At 37.2% G+C, this 18,672-nt stretch overlaps 1 protein-coding gene across 6 annotated transcripts in view; it reads left to right on the top strand.

The window, feature by feature from the left end:
* The window catches only part of TMEM117 (transmembrane protein 117), a 190,273-nt gene that overhangs the window by 59,817 nt on the left and 111,784 nt on the right, over nucleotides 1-18,672 (top strand). For all 6 annotated transcript variants that reach the window (XM_020973675.2, XM_078156471.1, XM_020973680.2 and 3 more), the window contains one exon: nucleotides 11,337-11,434. In XM_020973675.2, the coding sequence (XP_020829334.1) occupies nucleotides 11,337-11,434 (98 nt within the window). The remainder of the gene's footprint in view (nucleotides 1-11,336; nucleotides 11,435-18,672) is intronic.

Here is an 18,672-nt window from a genome sequence, read left to right as displayed (position 1 = left end):
AGCTCAATAATGTCTCATTTTTCCCACATCCCTTCCTACATTTGTCACTTACCTTTTCTGTCCTATTAGCCAATCTAATAGGTATGAGGTAGTACCACAGAATTATTTTAATTTGCATTTCTCCAGTCAGTAATGAGTTAAAGTATTTTTTCATACAGCTATAGAGAGCTTTAATTACTTTGTCTGAAAACTGATCATATCTTTTGATCATTTATCAATGCTCTTATTTTTATAAATTTGATTCAGTTCTCTATATGTTTGAGAAATGAGGCCTTTATCAGAGAACGTTGCTTCAAAATTTTTTCGCAGTTACTATTGCTAACTGTATTTCTTCCCTCCATCCTATTCCTCCCCCCTATTTATTTTATTCTCTCTCTGCTTTTACCCTGTCCCTCCTCAAAAGTGTTTTGGTTTTTCTGACAACTCCCTCCCCTAATCTATCCTCCCTTCTATCACCACACCCCTTCTCTTATCTCCTTCACCTCCTTCTGTAGGATAAGATAGATTTTTGTACCCAATTGAGTGTGTATGTTATTCCCTTTTTGAGCCAGTTCTTATGAGAGTAAGGTTCACTTACTCCCCCACACCTACTCCCTCTTCTCCTCCACTGTAAAAACTTTTTCTTGCCTCTTTATTGTGAGATAATTTACCACATTATATCTCTACCTTTCTCCCAGTACATTCTTCTCTCTCATCCCTTAATTTTATTTTTTAGATACCATCCCTTCATATTCAACTCACACCTGTGCCCTCTATTATATACTCCTTTCAACTACTCTAATAATGAGAAAGGTTTTATGAGTTACAAATATCATTTTCCCATGGAGAAATGTAAACAGTTTAACCTTATTAAGTCCCTTATGATTTCCCTTTCCTGTTTCCCTTTTTGTGTTTCTCTTGAGTCTTGTATTTGAAAGACAAATTTTCTATTCAGCTCTGGTTTTTTCATCAAGAATGCTTGGGAGATAGACTTCTGGGAGCCAAGATGGTGGAGTAATCAGTAGTCAGTTTTACTCTCCCTTATTGACCTCTAAAAAGCCAGAAAATGTCACCCCAGGAAAAATCCTGGAACAGAGGAGCCAGTAGAAAGACAGGATGCAGTAGTCTTTTAGCCCGGGAGGCTCTGGGGATTAACAGGAGAGGTCCCTCTCACTCTGATGGAAGAGGAGCAGTACATGATGGGAGTCATCCCAGCAAGTCCCACCTCAGCAAACCAGCAGGAGATCCTGAGCCCCAGAGTGGTGGAACAGACAAGTGCCAGCATCAGTACCACCCCCCACATGCCTTGGCACAGCCAGTACAACCAGCAGACTCCAGCTTGGAGAACCAGCACATGTGCTGGCAGGCTGGTGTCCTCCACCAGCTGAACCACCCCATGCTCAATTCCAGGTGGGGAGGCATCTCCCAGGGGCCAGACTCCCCACCCCTACCCCATGAGCTTAAGTGTAGCCCTGGGGAAATGCAGAAAAACCCACCTGGCCTCAGCACATGCCAGCCACCATCATTAGGACAACAGCTCAGCACCAGGTAAGATGCCAGACCTCTACAACCTCTAGCTGCCGGCACCCGAGGCCCCAGTACACAAAGCCAGTGACCAAGCTCCTGGCCCCCAGCACAAAAAGCCTGGAATATTCTAGTAGGAGAATTCAACTTTAAAAGCCAGGAAGTAGGCAAGCATCATGAGCAAAAAGCAGAAACAAACAATGACCATAGATTCTTCCTATGGGGACAGGGAAGATCAAAACACAAATTCAGAAGAAGATAACATTGTCAGAGTACCTACATCTGAAACCTCAAAGGGAAATATGAACTGGTCTCAAGACCAGAAAACCTTCTGGGAAGAGCTGAAGAAGGATTTAGAAGTCAAATAAGAGAGGTGGAAGAAAAATTGGGTACAGAAATGAGAGCTATGCAAGACAGAGTCAACCTACTTGGAAAAGGAAGGACAAAAATTGACAGTAGAAAGCAATTCCTTAAAAAACAAAATTGGCCAAATTTTAAAGAAAGTACACTGAAGAAAACAACTCCTTAAAAAGTAGAATTGGCCAAATGGAAGAGGCAGTACAAAGCTAACTGAAGAAAACAGCACCTTAAAAGTTAAAATGGGAAAAAGTGGAAGCTAATGACTCTATGAAACATCAAGAATCAGTCAAAATTAAAAGAATGAAAAAATAGAAAAACAATGTGAAATATCTCATTGGAAAAAACAACTGACCTGGAAAATAGATCCAGGAGAGATAATTTAACAATTATTAGTCTACCTGAAAGCCATGATAAAAAAAGAGCCTGGATGGCATCTTTCAGGAAATCATCAAGGAAAACTGCCCTGAGGTCCTAGAACCAGAGGGTAAAATAGTCATTGAAGGAATCCACCGATCAACTCCCCTTAAAGAGATCCCAATTAAAAATGCCAAGGAATATTGTAACCAAATTCCGGAATTATAAGGTCAAGGAAAAAATACTACAAGCGGCCAGAAAGAAACAATTTAAATATCCTGGAACCACAGTCAAGATTATGCAGGACCTTGCAGCTTCTATGTTAAAAGATCAGAGGGCTTGGGATATGATATTCTGTAATGCAAAGAAGCTTGGATTACAACCAAGGATCAACTACCCAGTAAAATTGAGCATAATCTTTCAGGTGAGGAGATGATCATTTAATGAAATAGGGGACTTCCAAACCTTCCTGATAAAAAGACCAGAGCTGAACAGAAAATTTGATCTTCAATTACAAGACTCAAGAGAAGCTTCAATCAGAGTTCATCAGTTTTCCCTTTGGAGGTGAATAGAATTTTTCATTATGAGTCTTTCAGAATTGTTAGTTTATTGTATTGATCAGAGTAGCTTAACTTTTCCTCAGCTGATTATTATTACAATGTGACTATTGCTGTTATTATGTACAACATTCTCCTGATTTTGCTCACTTCACTTTGTATCAGTTTGTATAAGTCTTTCCAGGTTTTTCTGAACCAATCCCTTTCATCATTTCTTATAGAACAATAGTATTCCAGCACAGTTATATACCACAACTTGTTTAACCATATACTCAATTGCTGGGTAACTCTTCAATTTCCAATTCTCTGCCACTACAAAAAAGAGCTACTGTAAATACTTTTGTACATATGTGTCCTTTTCCTTTTCCTTTTCCTTTTTTTTTTTTAATCTCTTTGGGATACAGATGTAGTAGTAATATTACTGGGTCAAAGTGTGATGTGCAATGTTATAGTCCTTTGTGTGTAATTCTAAATTTTTCTCCAGAATGGTCAGGCCAATTCACATCTCTACCAGCAGTGCAGTTGTGTACTTATTTTTCCATATCCCCATCAGCATTTGTCATTTTCTTTTTCTGTATGCTTCATTTACAGTCATGATTAGGCTCAGCTTTGCAGTGTATGTCACTTTGTTTGCATCTTGAGCTCTTTAGAAGACATGATTCCATTCCTTTCTGTAGCTTCTGGTGAGTGTAGATTGGTCTCATGTTATGCAAATTTCCTTTCTTTTTAATTTGAAGACCCTTCTCTTAATCTCTTCAGAATTTGTATTTATTTTCTAGTTGGAATTGTCAAACTTAACCTATGTAGCTTGGAGTTTTTAATCCTTTGTTCTTACTTGTCCTCCTCTTTTTTCAGTTATACATTTCTCCAATATCCTTCATGCCACTTCTTTTGTGCAAGTCTTCAATGATAATGCATTGCAACCTAATTTCTTCTATCATTCCATCAATAAGCATTTAGTAAGCACCAGCTATTTTCCAGGAACTGTGCTAGATTCTGAAGATACAAAGGGAAACAGTCACTAGGAGACAAATGTGTATAGGCATGTAATATTATATACATGCATATGTGTGTATATTTAAAATAGATCTAAAGTCTTTAGAGGAGAGAAGATACTAGAAGTTTGAGGATGAGGAGAAGCCTTATGTGGAAGTTGACCCTTGATCTGAGTCTTGAGAGAAACTAGGAATTCAAGAGACAGAGATGATGAGGAATTTGGGGCTTTGGGGATAGCAAGGTGAAAGGCTTTGAGATGGAATGTGGTGTAGATCATAATTGGGCAGTAAGAAGGCTAGTTTGGCTGGACCATAGAGTATGTCAATGGGATAATATAAAATAAATTTGGAAAGGTAGATTGAGACCAGGTTATGAAAGGCAAATGCTAAACAGAGAAGTTTGTGTGTGATCCTAAAAATGATAGGGAACCAATGAAGTTTGTTGAGTAGGTGAGTGACATGGTCAGACTTGTGCTTTAAGAAGATCACTTTGGCATCTGTGAAGAGGATGGATTAGAGTATGGAGAGATACAAGGAAGGGAAATTAGTTAGGAAGCTATTGAAATTTTCTAGGCAAGATTAAATGTAGTCCTGGACTAGGATTGCGGCTTCATGAGTTTAGAGGAGAGGAAAAATATGAAAGATGTTGTAAAGGTAGAAACAACAAGTTTTGACATCAGATTGGATGTGTTTGGTTAGAAAAATTAAGGAGTTGAGGATGACAGTGAAGTTGGCTAAAAAGATAATGGTGTCCTTGACAGTAAGAGGGAAGTTCTCTAAGTGGTGGGTCTTGGAGGAAAGATAATGATTTCTTTTTAGGGCATGTCAAGTTCGAGATGTTTATGTATCTATATGACATCCAGTTTGAAATGATTCAGGAGAGAGACTAGGGCTTGATATATAGATATGTGAATCCTTTGCATAGTGATCATAATTAAACTTATGCAGTCTGATGAAATCATTATGAGAAAATGTGGAGAGAAAAGAGGACCCAGCACAGACCCTTTGTGAATAGCCAGTTATAGTTTGATATGCATAATTGACTTGAGAAGGATAGTTGGATAGGTAAGAGGAAAACTAAGAGAGACCAGTGTCAATACCCAGAAAAGAAAGAATATCTATGAGGAGGAAAGTGATCAACAGCATTAAATACTGACTTTCAGTTAAGATGGCAATGTGAAAGGTATTAGTCAAATCCAGCTCTTCATTAATGATATGTGTTAACAAGGAAGAAAAACACCATGTGAAACAACAGAATCAAATTAAAAACACCACTAAACTTCTCCATTTATAAAGGGTGGCACAAGGAGAAGGCACCCAATGCAAGAGCGGTTCCAGTAGTTGAGGCTTCCTGGTGAAAAGAAACGGACCAAGGTAAATGTGACTCTTTAGGACTGATTATGATGCTAACCTGAAACTAACACCATCTTTGGTACAGGTAATCCAGAAGCAAAGGTTAGAAGCTATGGACTTTGGTCCATAGGATCCAAGGAAAAGCACAAGGCCAGTGTGAACAGATTTGGGAGAAGTCCCAGGAGGCAGCTTGGTGGCACTTAAAGTGCCAGACTTGGCATCAGGAAGACTCATTTTCAGAGTTCAAATATGGCCTCAGACACTTATTAGCTCTGTGACCCTAGCCAAGTCACTTAACCCTGTTTGCCTCCATGTTATCTGCCCCAATTGTGCATTCTACTTCTTAGGTAGTCCAAGTCTAAGTCTTTGGAAGAATTAAGGGCTTAATTCCAGGTAGACTTCCTCCTCAGGACACAGGGAAGTGGTCTCTGAACTGTTATAGAGGCAGACCCTAGTCTTGGTACAACATAATCCCATTCCTGGACTAAAGTGGGAGATAGGTCTTGATCCTAGCCATCACAGCCAAAGATTGCAGGAGGTGACAGATCCTGGCACTGGCATAAAGTCCTAATCCAAGAACTAAAGCCACAGACATCAGCAAACAAGATAATTCCTACTACAATTAAGAAATATTATGTTTAAGAATCTCCGGAAAGCTGGATAGCACAATGGAAAGAGTGTCAGGCCTGAAGTCAGGAAGACTTATATTCCTGAGTTCAAATCTAACCTCAGACACTTGCTAGCTGTATAACCCTGGGCAAATCACTTAACCCTAATTACCTCTATTTCCTCATCTACAAAATGAGCTGGAAAAGAAATGGTTAAACCATTTTAGTATCTGCTAAGGAAATCCCCAATGGGGTCATGAAGAGTTAGATGTGACTGAAATGACTGAATAACACCAACAGAAAATTCCAAGATAATATCCCCAGGGAAGTTATCTGAAGTTATCACAAGTAGAACCCCTTGGTTGGGTTGGCCATAAAAACTCTGTGGAAGAAATTAAGCTAGAGATAAAACAGAAGATAAAAATAAAATTAGAATACTTGAAGAAAGAATAAACTGCCTAGAGAAAAAAAGTGGATAACCTTTTCTGAGTTTTCAATACTCTGAAAAATAGAATAGAACAAAGAGAATTCAATTCAATGAGGCAAAAAGAATTAGAACAAAATAAGACCAAAAACTTAAAGGGAAATATCTATGTGAAGAAATTATGGGTGAGGCACCAAAATGGAATACAAATGCTCAAAAGATTGTGAGTCAGGTAATTTATTACTCATAGACATGTAAGTATACAGCTCCCCAGCCCTTCAGTACCACAGACACAGGCTTATAATGGGATTCATATCCTCATCAGGATCCCAAAGCTCATGTCTCTGCTGGGAAAATTTGTTGGTTCTAAATGGAAGGAAAACCCACGGGGCAGTCTGTTAGCAGATGGCCTGGACTATAACCATTCATCAATCACAAGGGCATTAGAAAGTTTGCTAATCTTGCAGATATGGATTAGATGAAATTTGCTAAGCTGATTATGATCGGAGGAGCCTTGCATTCTTTGCCTTGATAAAGCTGTCTCAACTATTATTAACATTACATTAGATATCCCTGGTATGTAGGCAAGTAGTCAATCATGGGTCAAACGTGTAGTCATTTCTTTCAGCCAACAATAGACAAATGCTTACAACCTACTATCAAAATAACTGACCTGGAAAAGGGATTTGTTGTTCAGTTGTTTTTCAGTCACGTCCAGCTCTCTGGGATCCCATATGGAGTTTTCTTGGCAGGGATACTGGAGTGGTTTGCCATTTCCTTCTCTAAGAAAAAAAAGATAAGAAGAGATAATCTTAAAATTAGTGGACTCCCCAAAAAGTATGACCAAAATATAAAGTGTGGATAACATATTTTAATTAATTATGATGTCACATGACCAACAGGGTTGGAGGACTAGAGATTTTCTTCAGTCTCTACTAATTGCTACCCCTGTTACCATAGGGAAAAAAAGCCAAAGAGAATATTAAGGACAACATTACAGTTATTTCCACAGGACAAGAGAGGAGAAGCCCAGCAAGGCAACAGTCCCATGCATTAATTGTGGAGAATGTCAGACTTTAAGGTGTTCATTTACACCCCTCTAGCACCAGCCTCCATGCTCCCAACACGTGTTCTTGTGATTTTACACCCACTCAGGGATTTCTTTGAGCTTACAGTCTCTTTCTGTGGATAGTACTTTATCTCTTTCTGCCTTCCAAGTGAGGAAGTGAGGGAATTGGAGGAGGGTAAGAACCATGCTTCCTTTTCCTGTAGGGTAGCCTCCTGTGTTAGGTATAATGTGAGACTGAATAATAAGCCTAGTCTTTATGAGCCTGTGAAGAGTGTATCAGTTTGCTGGGTAATGTGATTCTCCATGTGGAAGCAGTTGAGGAGTTGGCTTCCAGGAGAGTGTTGATGAGCTCTACATACATACTTATATGTATGCATGCATGTATGTATGTATGTCTGTGTCTATGTGTGTGTGTGTGTGCGTGTGTATAGTTTTAGAATATGTGTGTGTGTATATATGTCCTTGTAAAGATTTGGGACCATACCTGGACTTTCTGAAACTGGTTCCAGTCTGTTAACCACATAATTAAAAGAAGCCTTTCCAAGTGGCTGCGTAGTTGGAAATGATGGTATTCTCAAAAATGACTAGACAACCAGAACCTTCTCTTCTACTGCCCTCTCTTGGTTTGACTCTTTGAATGGTGTCATCCAGTAAATGACAGTGCTGTAAGGGGAGAGATCTTCTCCCACTTTAAGACCAACGTGTTGACCTATGGAAATGGGTCATGATCCTTTGCGTTGTCATTTACTTTGGATTAATGAGGTTAATCTGGAAGTTTCAACACTGTGAATTTTAAAAGGTCAAGAGAATAAGCAACCAGGAATCCAGAATTCTGGCAATCTTAGTCCATGCCACATTTTTGTTGTCATCCCAGCATTGATGCCCTGAGGAGCAAGGACACATCTTCAGGAATGAAAATGGGACCTACTTCAATGGTAGGGGAGAGGAAGATTCATTCTGAAGTAGTGCCACCTTTGTATGTAAATTTTGTGGTATTGATATTAAGGAAAAACTATTGAGTCTGAGCCTACTCTCCTCAGAAGCTGTTATGGTATAGATATTGGAGGGAGGGGCTATATTTTTGTTATTGCTATGTCTTTGAAGTAACCATTTTAAAAAGCTAATTAATGTTAAGTGGCTAAACTGAACATATTTCTACTCAGATACTTATACCTAAAAGTGTATGTGTGTGTAGGAAGGGAGACCATAACCAATTGGGGGCTTGAGACGATAGAATTAGAGAAGAGCTACCTCAAACCTTTCAAGAGTATACCCAAAACCTTGAAGAAGAGATGTAGCTACCTGGCCCTGGGATAATGTAGAGAAACCACCTGCTAGTAGTGTCAAAAAGTACATTATGTCCCCTGCCACCTCTTCATAGTTACCTCTCCTAGATTTCCACCTTCACCCTTTTATCCTTGTGTACATTTGGAAATCACATTGGTATCATCAAATAACAAGTATTAGATATTCATAAGCAATTAGATAGTACCTAGGGATCAGCTCAATGAAGTTAGCTCAGGTAAAATTTGAAAACAAGTCAATACCAAAAATAAGCACCAAAAATTACAATGCAAAAGAAAAAGCAAGGCCAAAACAATTAGAATTCATCATAAAAGAAAACTTGTATTAGAATTTCAGTAAAAGAGAAGAAAATAAAATGTAGCCAGAAATAAAATTTTATATAAAAAGGAACTTAAATGTTAAAGAAATTTAATAAAATATAAAACTTTATTACAATCTTGATATACAGTAATATTTCTTAATATTAACCAATATTGGGCAAAGTTTAACTCAGAGTATAAAATAAATATAAAATGAAAAAATTCAAGAAGAAAAATATTCAAGTTTAAAATTAAGCATGTTAAAATTTTAGTGCGAGCAATATAGCAAAAGACACACAAGAATTATAATGATAAGCAGAGGAATTATGTGTACTTATATAGGTAGATTTATATATATGATTATAATGCAGAAGAAAAAGATGTGTGTATATATATATTTGTATGTGTGAATATATTACATAATTATAACAATTTTTTAAAATGGTCTCCAAATGAGATTCCTATTTAAAATACTAAGTGTCTCAGTGTAGCTATGGAGCATGAGTAATATATACTGTCCTCACTTTCTTCTCTCAATCAGGAAGAGCCAGAGTCAAAACTGTCACAGAACATGCCCGCTGGCTGAGTTCTCCTTTGATCAGCCCTTTAGTCAACTTTCTCCTTTAATCACTCCTGTTTTTGTCTTCCTTCCTCTTTCCCATCACCTTGACTTTCTCCAGTGTCAAAAAGCTGAGTATTTAACCCCACAGGCTTTGTTCCTAGTGAGTTCTAGCTGCAATGAACCAATGACAAATGTTAGGTTCTTTTTGTCTAAAGGAGTAAAAGGTTCTGATGTCTTATAAATGTAATGCATCTGGTACATGCAGAAACCCCTTCAGCTTGCCTAGCAGATGCAACCTTTCTACATAGAGGATGCTAGGGAGATGGCTTCTGAGAGAATCCAGATGAGATGAGGAAAGTGTTTTGAAAAAATTTGGAACCTATGAACATTCTGTAATTGGCTTAAATTAGCTTATTGCAGGATTGTGAGTTGCCTCTTTTTTAAAAAAAATTGATTTGATTCAGCTTCAGTTGTAACTTTTGACATTTGTGTCTTGGGAAGTTTGGTGATACTTTTTCTTATGATGACCGGTGAGAGACCATGTAATAATGGGAAGGACCTTAGGGTCTACTTCTTTCTTAGAAATGGGCCTTTGAAAAACAAAACAAAACAAGATAATATAATTCTATTTTGGTGCAGCTAGGTGGTGCAGTGGATGGAGCTCTGGCCTTGGAGTCAGGAGGACCTGAGTTCAAATCCAGTCTCAGACACATGACACTTACTAGCTGTGTGACTCTGGGAAAGTCACTTAACCCCAATTGCCTCACCAAAATGAAGAAAAAAAAGGAAATGGGCCTTTGTCCTTGGCCTTTTTGTTCATTCTTTTCCATTTTTAGGTGCAGAGAGTGGAGTCTGTGATTTAGTCAGGAAAGCAAACCACAGGAATCTGGAAATATTGCATCCAGCCCAGCATCAATGCCCTGAGAAGCTGAGAGGGATAATTAAAAGTGACTTTCAGTATACCAGCCAAATGGAAGCAATCGTTTGACAGACATACTGCATCTGGAAAGGAACACAATGAGACCAATACTATGTAGGAATTAAGCCCAGTTTCAAACTTACTTCCTTAGAGACCAAGGCGGTATAGAGGAAAATATATTCCAGGGGATTGGAGAAAATTTACATTTGTTATTTCTACATCTTTGAACTAAATATCCCTTTCTAAAATCTGCCTGGTGTTAAGTAGTTAAATGGAACTGGGTTACTGGTCCTTAACAATGAAGGAAACAAAACCAGTAGAATTTTGATCAAGTTGTAGCAGAGAAAAGAATTACCCTAACCTCTCTGGAACCATTACAGCCTGTGTAATAAACCTAGCCCTGAGAGAATTCCAGCTGTACTGCTAGAACTCATGTGACTTTGGGTAAGTCACTTAATCTCTCTTATCTTTAGGTCTTCATCTGTACAATGAGATACTTGAACTAAATTACCTCTAAGATCCCATCAAGCTCTTAAATCTGTTTTCCTCAGATTCCATAAGTGTTAAATGATATTCAAATATTAGGTATCATTGTTACTATACCTAATAGTTATTTAGTTATTGAGCTATGTGTGGGTTTCTGATACAGCAGCTGTATCTGTTGTTCTGGTCTCTTGTATAAGCTATGTGATTATATGATAAATAGAAAATTGTTTCAAAGGAGAAGTTCATTAATGATAACAATAGTTTCCATACATTGGAGACATATTAGGCCAGGATAATATCTTGTTCTATAGTTCCATATACTTATATCTAACTGTAAACTAATATAAACTTTAATTGAAATGATGTTATATTAACTTTACCATTGAAAATATACTAAATGTTTCAAACATATTTTATCTTGTTCACACTATTATAAGTTATTGTAAATTATTTTATCTTATTGACACTATTGTAAATTACATGTATGCATTCTGATCTTAACATTTTTTCACAGTAAGAATAATTTTGTTTTGTTTCTTTAGGTCACTGATATGATGCTTCAGGACAAACCATATCCTGATTGGGGAAAATCAGCTAGAGCTTTCTGGAAAAAAGGAAATATCAGAATAATTTTGTTCTGGTAGGAAATTATTTATTATATACATTTTGTTAGGCCTGCAGACTTATATGATTAATGCTTTATTATTGGGAAGTATTTTAAAGGTAATGAAATACTTTAAAGTTATGCTTAATGCAAATAATTTAAATCTTAACCCTGTTATTGTATTAATAGACAACATCAATATTCATCAAAATCAGTTCTGTTCTGTCTCTGGGATCCCTTTTGTCCTACCTTGTTAAGGCCCCCTCCACCATACCAGTTCTCTCTAGGCTATGTTACCTCTATTCAGGCCATTATCTCCCCATTAATAACCTGTACTCTGCCTCTGGATCCTTTAGCTCTGATAGGTCTTATCTTACCAGAGTCCAGGCCTCTGTGCTACTTCCTGACCATTCCATATCATGCTACTGCCCCTCACCCCCACACCCTTCAAGCTTCCTTGTATGTCTTGTCTTCCTTCATTAGAACGTAAGCTACTTGAGGGCAGAGAATCTCCTGCTTGCTTATATTTACATTAACAATACTTACTGCAGTGCCTGGAAGACAGTAAGAATTTAATAAATTCTTTATTGGTCTGTTTGTCTGTCTGTCTATCTATCTATCTATCTATCTGTCTATCTATCTGTCTATCTATCTATCTATCTATCTATCTATCTATCTATCTATCTATCTACAAGTACTTGCAAGAATGCAGGCTAGATAAGTTTTGGAAATTAGAAAAAAGAGAATTATGAGAGTGGACCCATGATGGCAGAGTAAAGTAAGAATTTTTGTCAAGTTCTCTCAATATGCCTCTCTAACCAATTTTTGAAAAGCACATCAAATCAAATTCTAAGTGGGAAAAAAGTCACGGGGAGTTATTTTTTTCAGCCCAGACCACCTTAGGGAGTGGACATAGGTGTGGGAGCTCTGATGGCCTGGAGTGGGGCATATTAGAAACAGCACCAGTTGTGAGTCTGGGACATGGCAGAAGCTTCAGGAATAACAGTGGTACCAGAAGTGTTCATCACCAGGGGATAGTAAAGGGATTTAATACCTGCTCAGAAAGAGATTATAGAGGATCCTTGTGCCATCACTGGGTGCAAGAGAGGCACCATTTGGCAGCTTCAATACTCATTACCCTCTTCTGGGGTAATTTCAGGACAGAGAGAAGTGCAGTTGCAAGGGAACAGGGACTCTACTTGGGCATAGGTTACAGTTCCAGGGCAGAGAAGAGTTGTAGTAGAGGGAAGAAGGGCCCTACCTGGGGTCCAGGAGGGCAGTAACCACACCTCTCTACAGATCACACCACCTTAAAAGCACTAAAAAATTTTTAGGACTCCAGACCTAAGAAAGCAGTAGGACATAAAAATCACAAGAGCAGATCCCCTGCCCTAACCCCCACCCCAGGTGAGCAGAGTCCAACTCTAACATAAAGTCCATAGTTAAGGAATAGGCTGGAAAAATGAGCAAACAACTAAAAAAGAACTTAATGTTAAAAAGCTTCTGTGATGATAGGGAAACTCAAAAACTACTTGAAAACATATACAAACAAAGCCTCAAAGAAAAATGTAGATTAGGCACAAGCCCAACAAGAATTCCCAAAAGAACTAAAGAAAGAGATTTTTTAAAAAAGCAAAAAAGGATTTTAAAAATAAAATAAAATTGGCAGAGACAAAGGTTAGGAAAAGAAATGAAAGAAATACAAGAAAATTTTAAAAAGAGAATTAATAGCTTGGTAAATATCAATGAAATATGAATGTAAAATCCCTCGTCACTTCATAGGTCTATATCTAGATGTGAGAGGATTTCCTACATGCTTTTACATTCAAGACATTTTAATTTCATAATAACAATAGTAATAGTTAGCATTTATAGAGTACCTTATAGTTTGTAAAGCACTTTACAAATATTGCCTTACTTTATTCTTTCAACAATTCTTCTCTGCCTATTCTAATTCTTTCCATTTTTTTTCCTTCTCTTATTGCTAAAGCTAACATTTATAGTACAATATTGAATGACAGTGGTGATAATGGACATCCTTGTTTCACCCCTGATCTTACTGGAAATTTTTCTAGCTTATCCCCATTACATATAATGCTCGCTAATGGTTTTAGGTAGATGCTACCTATCATTTTAAGGAAGACTGCATTTACTCCTATGTTGTCTAGCGTTTTTTAATAGGAATTGTTGTTGTATTTTGTTAAAAGTTTTTTATGCATCTTTGGGATACTCTTATGATTTCTGTTAGTTTTGTTGTTGATGTGGTCAATTATGCTGATAGTTTTCCTAATATTGAACCAGCCCTGCATTCCTGCTATAAATCCTCCCTGGTCATAGTGTGTTATCCTCATGATAATTTGCTGTAATCTCTTTGCTAATATTTTATTTAAAAATTTTGCCTCTAAATACATTAGGGAAATTAGTTTGTAGTTTTCTCTGTTTTGACTCTTCCCAGTTTAGGTATCAGCACCATATTTGTATCACAAAAAGAATTTGGTAAGACTCCTTCTTCGCTGTTTTCCCAAATAGTTTATATAGTAATGGAATTGATTGTTCTTTAAATGTTTGGTGGAATTCATTTGTAAATCCATCTCATCCTGGAGATTTTTTCTTAAGGAGCTCATTAATGTCTTGTTCAATTTCTTTTTTTGAAATGGGGTTATTTAAGTATTTTATTTCCTCTTCTGTTAATGTGGGCAATTTGTATTTTTGTAAATATTCATCAATTTCACTAAAATTGTCAAATTTATTGGCATACAGTTGGACAAAATAGCTCCTAATTATTTTTTTTAAATTTCCTCTTCATTGGTGGTGAATTCACCCTCTTCATTTTTGATACTGATAATTTGTGATCTTTTCTTTCTTTACTCAAATTAACCTAAGGTTTATCTATTTTATTGTTTTTTTCATAAAACCAGCTCTTAGGGGTTTTTTTTATTAATTAAATCATTTTCTTAATTTCAATTTTATTAATGTCTCCTTTGGTTTTCAAAATTTCTAGTTTGGTATTTAATTGGGGATTTTTAATTTGTTCTTTTTCTAGCTTTTTTAGTTTCATGTGAAGTTCATTGATCTCTTTTTCTATTTTATTTATGTAAGCATTTAGAGATATGAAACTTCCCCTAAGAATCTCTTTTGCTGCATCCCATAAGTTTTGGTATGTTGTCTTATCATTGTCATTCTCTTGGATGAAGTTATTGATTGTTTCTTTGATTTGTTGTTTGATCCACTCATTTTTTAGGATTAGATTATTAATTTCCAAGTAATTTTAGTCTACCTTTCCATGGCCCTTTATTACATGTAATTGATATTACATCGTGATCTGAGAAGAATGCATTTAATATTTCTGCCTTTCTGCATTGGTTTGTGAGTTTTTAACTGCACATAAAACCAACCTTGCTAGCAATTCTTAAGCAAATAAAATTTATTGCATGTGGAAATAAAAACACATTGTCCATAGCCAGAACTGCCTTTGTAATAATGAAGAGAAGAAAAAAAAACACAGGCCATAAGCTAGTCCTGCATTATAAGAGAAAAGACGCATGCAAAAGCCAAATCTGTGTGCTAACAAGCCTTACCAGAGTAGTCCGGGCCAAGAAATGGCCCCAGGAACATTCCTAACAATGAAAAGTGTGCTTGATCAAAGGCTGAGTGTGAGTGAAAGTATGATATTTGTTCTGAGCCTGACTCCAACACTAGCACACTCTTGATTAAGCCTAATTTTGGGATGAAATGAGATACTCAGGAGTCATTGAACATTGATCATTACTTTGCTCAAACATAGCAAGGATATACAGCAAGTATACAGTGGCACTTATCTTAATCTTTAGTAAATTAAGCCTCCTTCCCTTCTCATGGAAACACATCTGATCAGCAGGTCTACAAGATATAATAACTCTCATGGTCTTAGGCATCCACCAAATCTTAGAGGCTGGAGTGTCCATGTCTAGGCAGTTTTATTGTCCCTAAGTCAGAAACCTGAATCAGAGAAACTGAGGCCAATCAGATTTTATGGGGGTGGAGGGAGAGAGAACTTGTGCCAGGGAAGCGCCAGAGAAGCTGGGGCTGAAAAAAGTAGTCTAGTGGTTATATGTGTGGCGTAAGCTGTGACAGGGAAGTCAGGTCTATTGGAGGAGGAAAATGCTGGTCCTATCACAATCTGTGTCTCAGGTAGACACACACTAAAAGGACTAAGTGAGTTTGCCATCTGGAGGCTCTAATAAATTTAGTTGACTCTATAAATATAAGTCCTCACAGAGCTTCACTGGTCCAAAGAAGACAGAAGTGGAGAGCTTCTCATCATTGGCTCCATCAGATCATTCCCTCCGTGGCCTGTTGCTCCAAGTTTTTGCCAGGTTTCTTTTGGAACTTCTCTGACAACCACTTTCATTCCTTGGTGTAGCTGGTGGCTCAATGGATTGAGTGCTGGGCCTGTAATGAGAAAAAAATGAATTCAAATCTGGATTCAATCCCTTAAAATCTGTGTAACCCTGGGCAATTCACTTAACCACTGGCTGCATCCCAGATTGGGGTTTATGGGGTGCTCAAGGAGGACTAGCACCTCTGGTGTGAGGGCTTGCCAAGCCCTTTTCAGGGCTGCTCATCCAGTTTGGGGATCCGCCTGTCACTCAACTCTCACCTGTGGCTCAAAGATGCATGTGCAGCAGCCACACCCTAGTAGAACTATCTCAGGAGATGGACGAAACCAAATTGAAGTAACTAACAGGGCTCAGACTCTGTTGGTGAATTAGAGGGATGTCTACCCCAAGCATATAAAGACTTCTTCCAGTGGAATGGGCAAATGAGAACGGTTTCTTCCAGTGGCTACGAAGGCAGCTCAAGCAGGAACTTGATCAGATAGTGAAGACTGCCAAGGTCATCTGCTGCATCCTGGACCATTGCCACTCATCTTGACTTTTGTCTTGCCGCTGGACTTTGAAGACTCTGGAAGAGAGAGTGAAGCTGATGACTTTGTGCAGTTCTGTCTCACTTAAATCCACTTCGCCCATGGAGTCACTGGTCCTCTTTGAAATCAAAAGATAAAAAACAACTTCCCAGGGTTGGCACATAGCAGGCACTAAATGATAAATGCTTATTTTTTCCTTTTTTCCTTATTTTCCTGTTACTGCAGAAGATGTCACCATTTTCCTAGTCACCCTGTCACATGGGTGTTATTCTTGACTCCTTACTCTTATCTTGCACATACAATTTTTTGTCAAATTCTGTCATGTCAAGCTTCTCAACATGTCTTGTATATGCCTTCTTCTCTCCTCTGACACTGACATTATTCTGGTGCAAGCTTAATCACCTCATGCCTAGACTGCTGCAAAAGCCAGCTGGTTAGTATTCCTAATGTGTCATTACCCACTCCTATTCATCTTCCAATCAGCTGTCAAATTGATCTTCCTAAAGTGCAAATCTGTTACTATCCCCCCTCTCATTCAGTAAACTCCAGTGGTTTCTTGTCATCTCCAAGATCAAATGTAAATCCTTTGTTTGACTTTTAAAACCCTTCATAACCTGGACCCGTCCTACCTTTCCAGTTTTCTTACCTTTTATGCCCTTCTGTGCATGCTGTGATCTCCTGATACTGGCCTCTTTCATGCTCCTAGAACATGAACCTCCATTTCTGAACTTCAAATATTTTTGTTGACTATATCCCAGACTTGGAACTCGCCCTCTTCATCTTTACCTTCTGGCTTCTTTCCAGCCTCAGTTAAAATTCTACCTTATGCAACTAACCTTTCTCAGGTCTCCTTAATCTTAATGTTTTCCCTCTGAGACTCTTCCCAGTTTATCCTATACATATCTTGTTCATGTTATCTCTCCCATTAGGCTGTGAGCTCCTGGAGAGCACTTTTTTTTTTGCCTTTTTTTGTTTCCCTGGCACTGTGTTTAGTGCCAGGGAATTTATATAGTGAATTTAGATAGTGCTTTAAGGTTTGCAGAATCTTTTTTTGTCTTCACAGAAACTCTGTGAAGTAGGTGCTATTATTATCCCTATTTTACAGATAAGGAAAACAAGGCAGACAAAGATAAAGTAATTTGCTTATAGTCACACAGCTAGTAAGTATCTGAGACTGGATTTGAATTCAGGACCACCGGACTCCAGACCTGATATTCTATCCACTACTGCTCTCAATATGGAAATAGTAAGGGAAGTGGTAAAATTAGGATAAAATTAAGAGGAAGGATAATAAAAGAGAGGCAATAGTCATAATTTTTAAAACTTCCTCATCCTAAAGAGGGAATTAGAAATTGAGGGAAAAAAGTGAAAAGTGCTAGAATCTAAGAAGGGTACCTTAGAATGTCTTTTAAATGGAATAGCTAAACAGATTGTGACATTATTATGCCATTAAGTAATGACAAGGAAATGATTTAAGAATATCCTGGGTTGTATGAATTGATGCAGAGTGAAGTGAAAAGAACCTAGAGATCAGTTTATCCAAGGACAGTAACACTGTAAAGAAAAGCAGCTTTGAAAGAACTAAGAACTCTGATCAATGTAATGACCAACCATGTCTCCAGAGGAATTATGATAGAGGATGTTACCTTCTTCTAGCAGAGAGATAATGGACATAAGGCATAGAGACATTTATTTTTGATCATGACCATCATGTAGATTTGTTTTACTTAACTTTATTTGTCATAAGGGCCTTTTTCCCCTCCTCTTTCTCTTGGTTTTTAACGAGGCAGGAGGAGAGACAAGAGTAATTCAAAACAAGCAAACTGAGAAATATTGAAACTTTTTTTCTAAAATTCATAGAACAGAGCAGAAAGAAGTTCCGAAGGAAGCATTGACAATCAGGATAGTTTTGAAATTAACATGTAGAATTCATTATACACTTAAAAAACAAATGTTATGAATGGAAATTCACAAGTTCATATAAAATATTCTGTGTTTCTCTGTGTTTTTTGATGTTCTTTTTAAGTTTAAATTCAAATTTAAAAATTTCAAAAAGAATAGTAAAATATTTCTTTAGTGGTTTCATTGGTGTAGTATTAAACGTATAAATTAATTCATGCAGTATTGTTGTTTTTATTATGTTGGCATGGTCCAGCAATGAGTACTAATTTTTCTTCCAATTGTTAAAGTCATTTTTTATTTCTTTGAGTAGTGTTCTGTAATTGTCACTGTATAAGTCTCGAATGTGTCTTGGTAGATTGACTTTCAGCTATTTTATGAATTTTTAAATTATTATAAATGGGAATTCTTTTTATTATTCCTTCATTATTTTGTTGTAACTTTTGAAGATGTTATTTACTGTCTATTG

This window comes from Phascolarctos cinereus, unplaced genomic scaffold (genome assembly GCF_003287225.1).
Source record: "Phascolarctos cinereus isolate Bilbo 61053 unplaced genomic scaffold, phaCin_HiC Scaffold_1;HRSCAF=81, whole genome shotgun sequence".
In the NCBI taxonomy this organism is placed as follows: Eukaryota; Metazoa; Chordata; class Mammalia; order Diprotodontia; family Phascolarctidae; genus Phascolarctos; species Phascolarctos cinereus.
The sequence above is the reverse complement of the archived record's forward strand: the minus strand, read 5'-3'. Positions and strand labels throughout refer to the sequence as shown.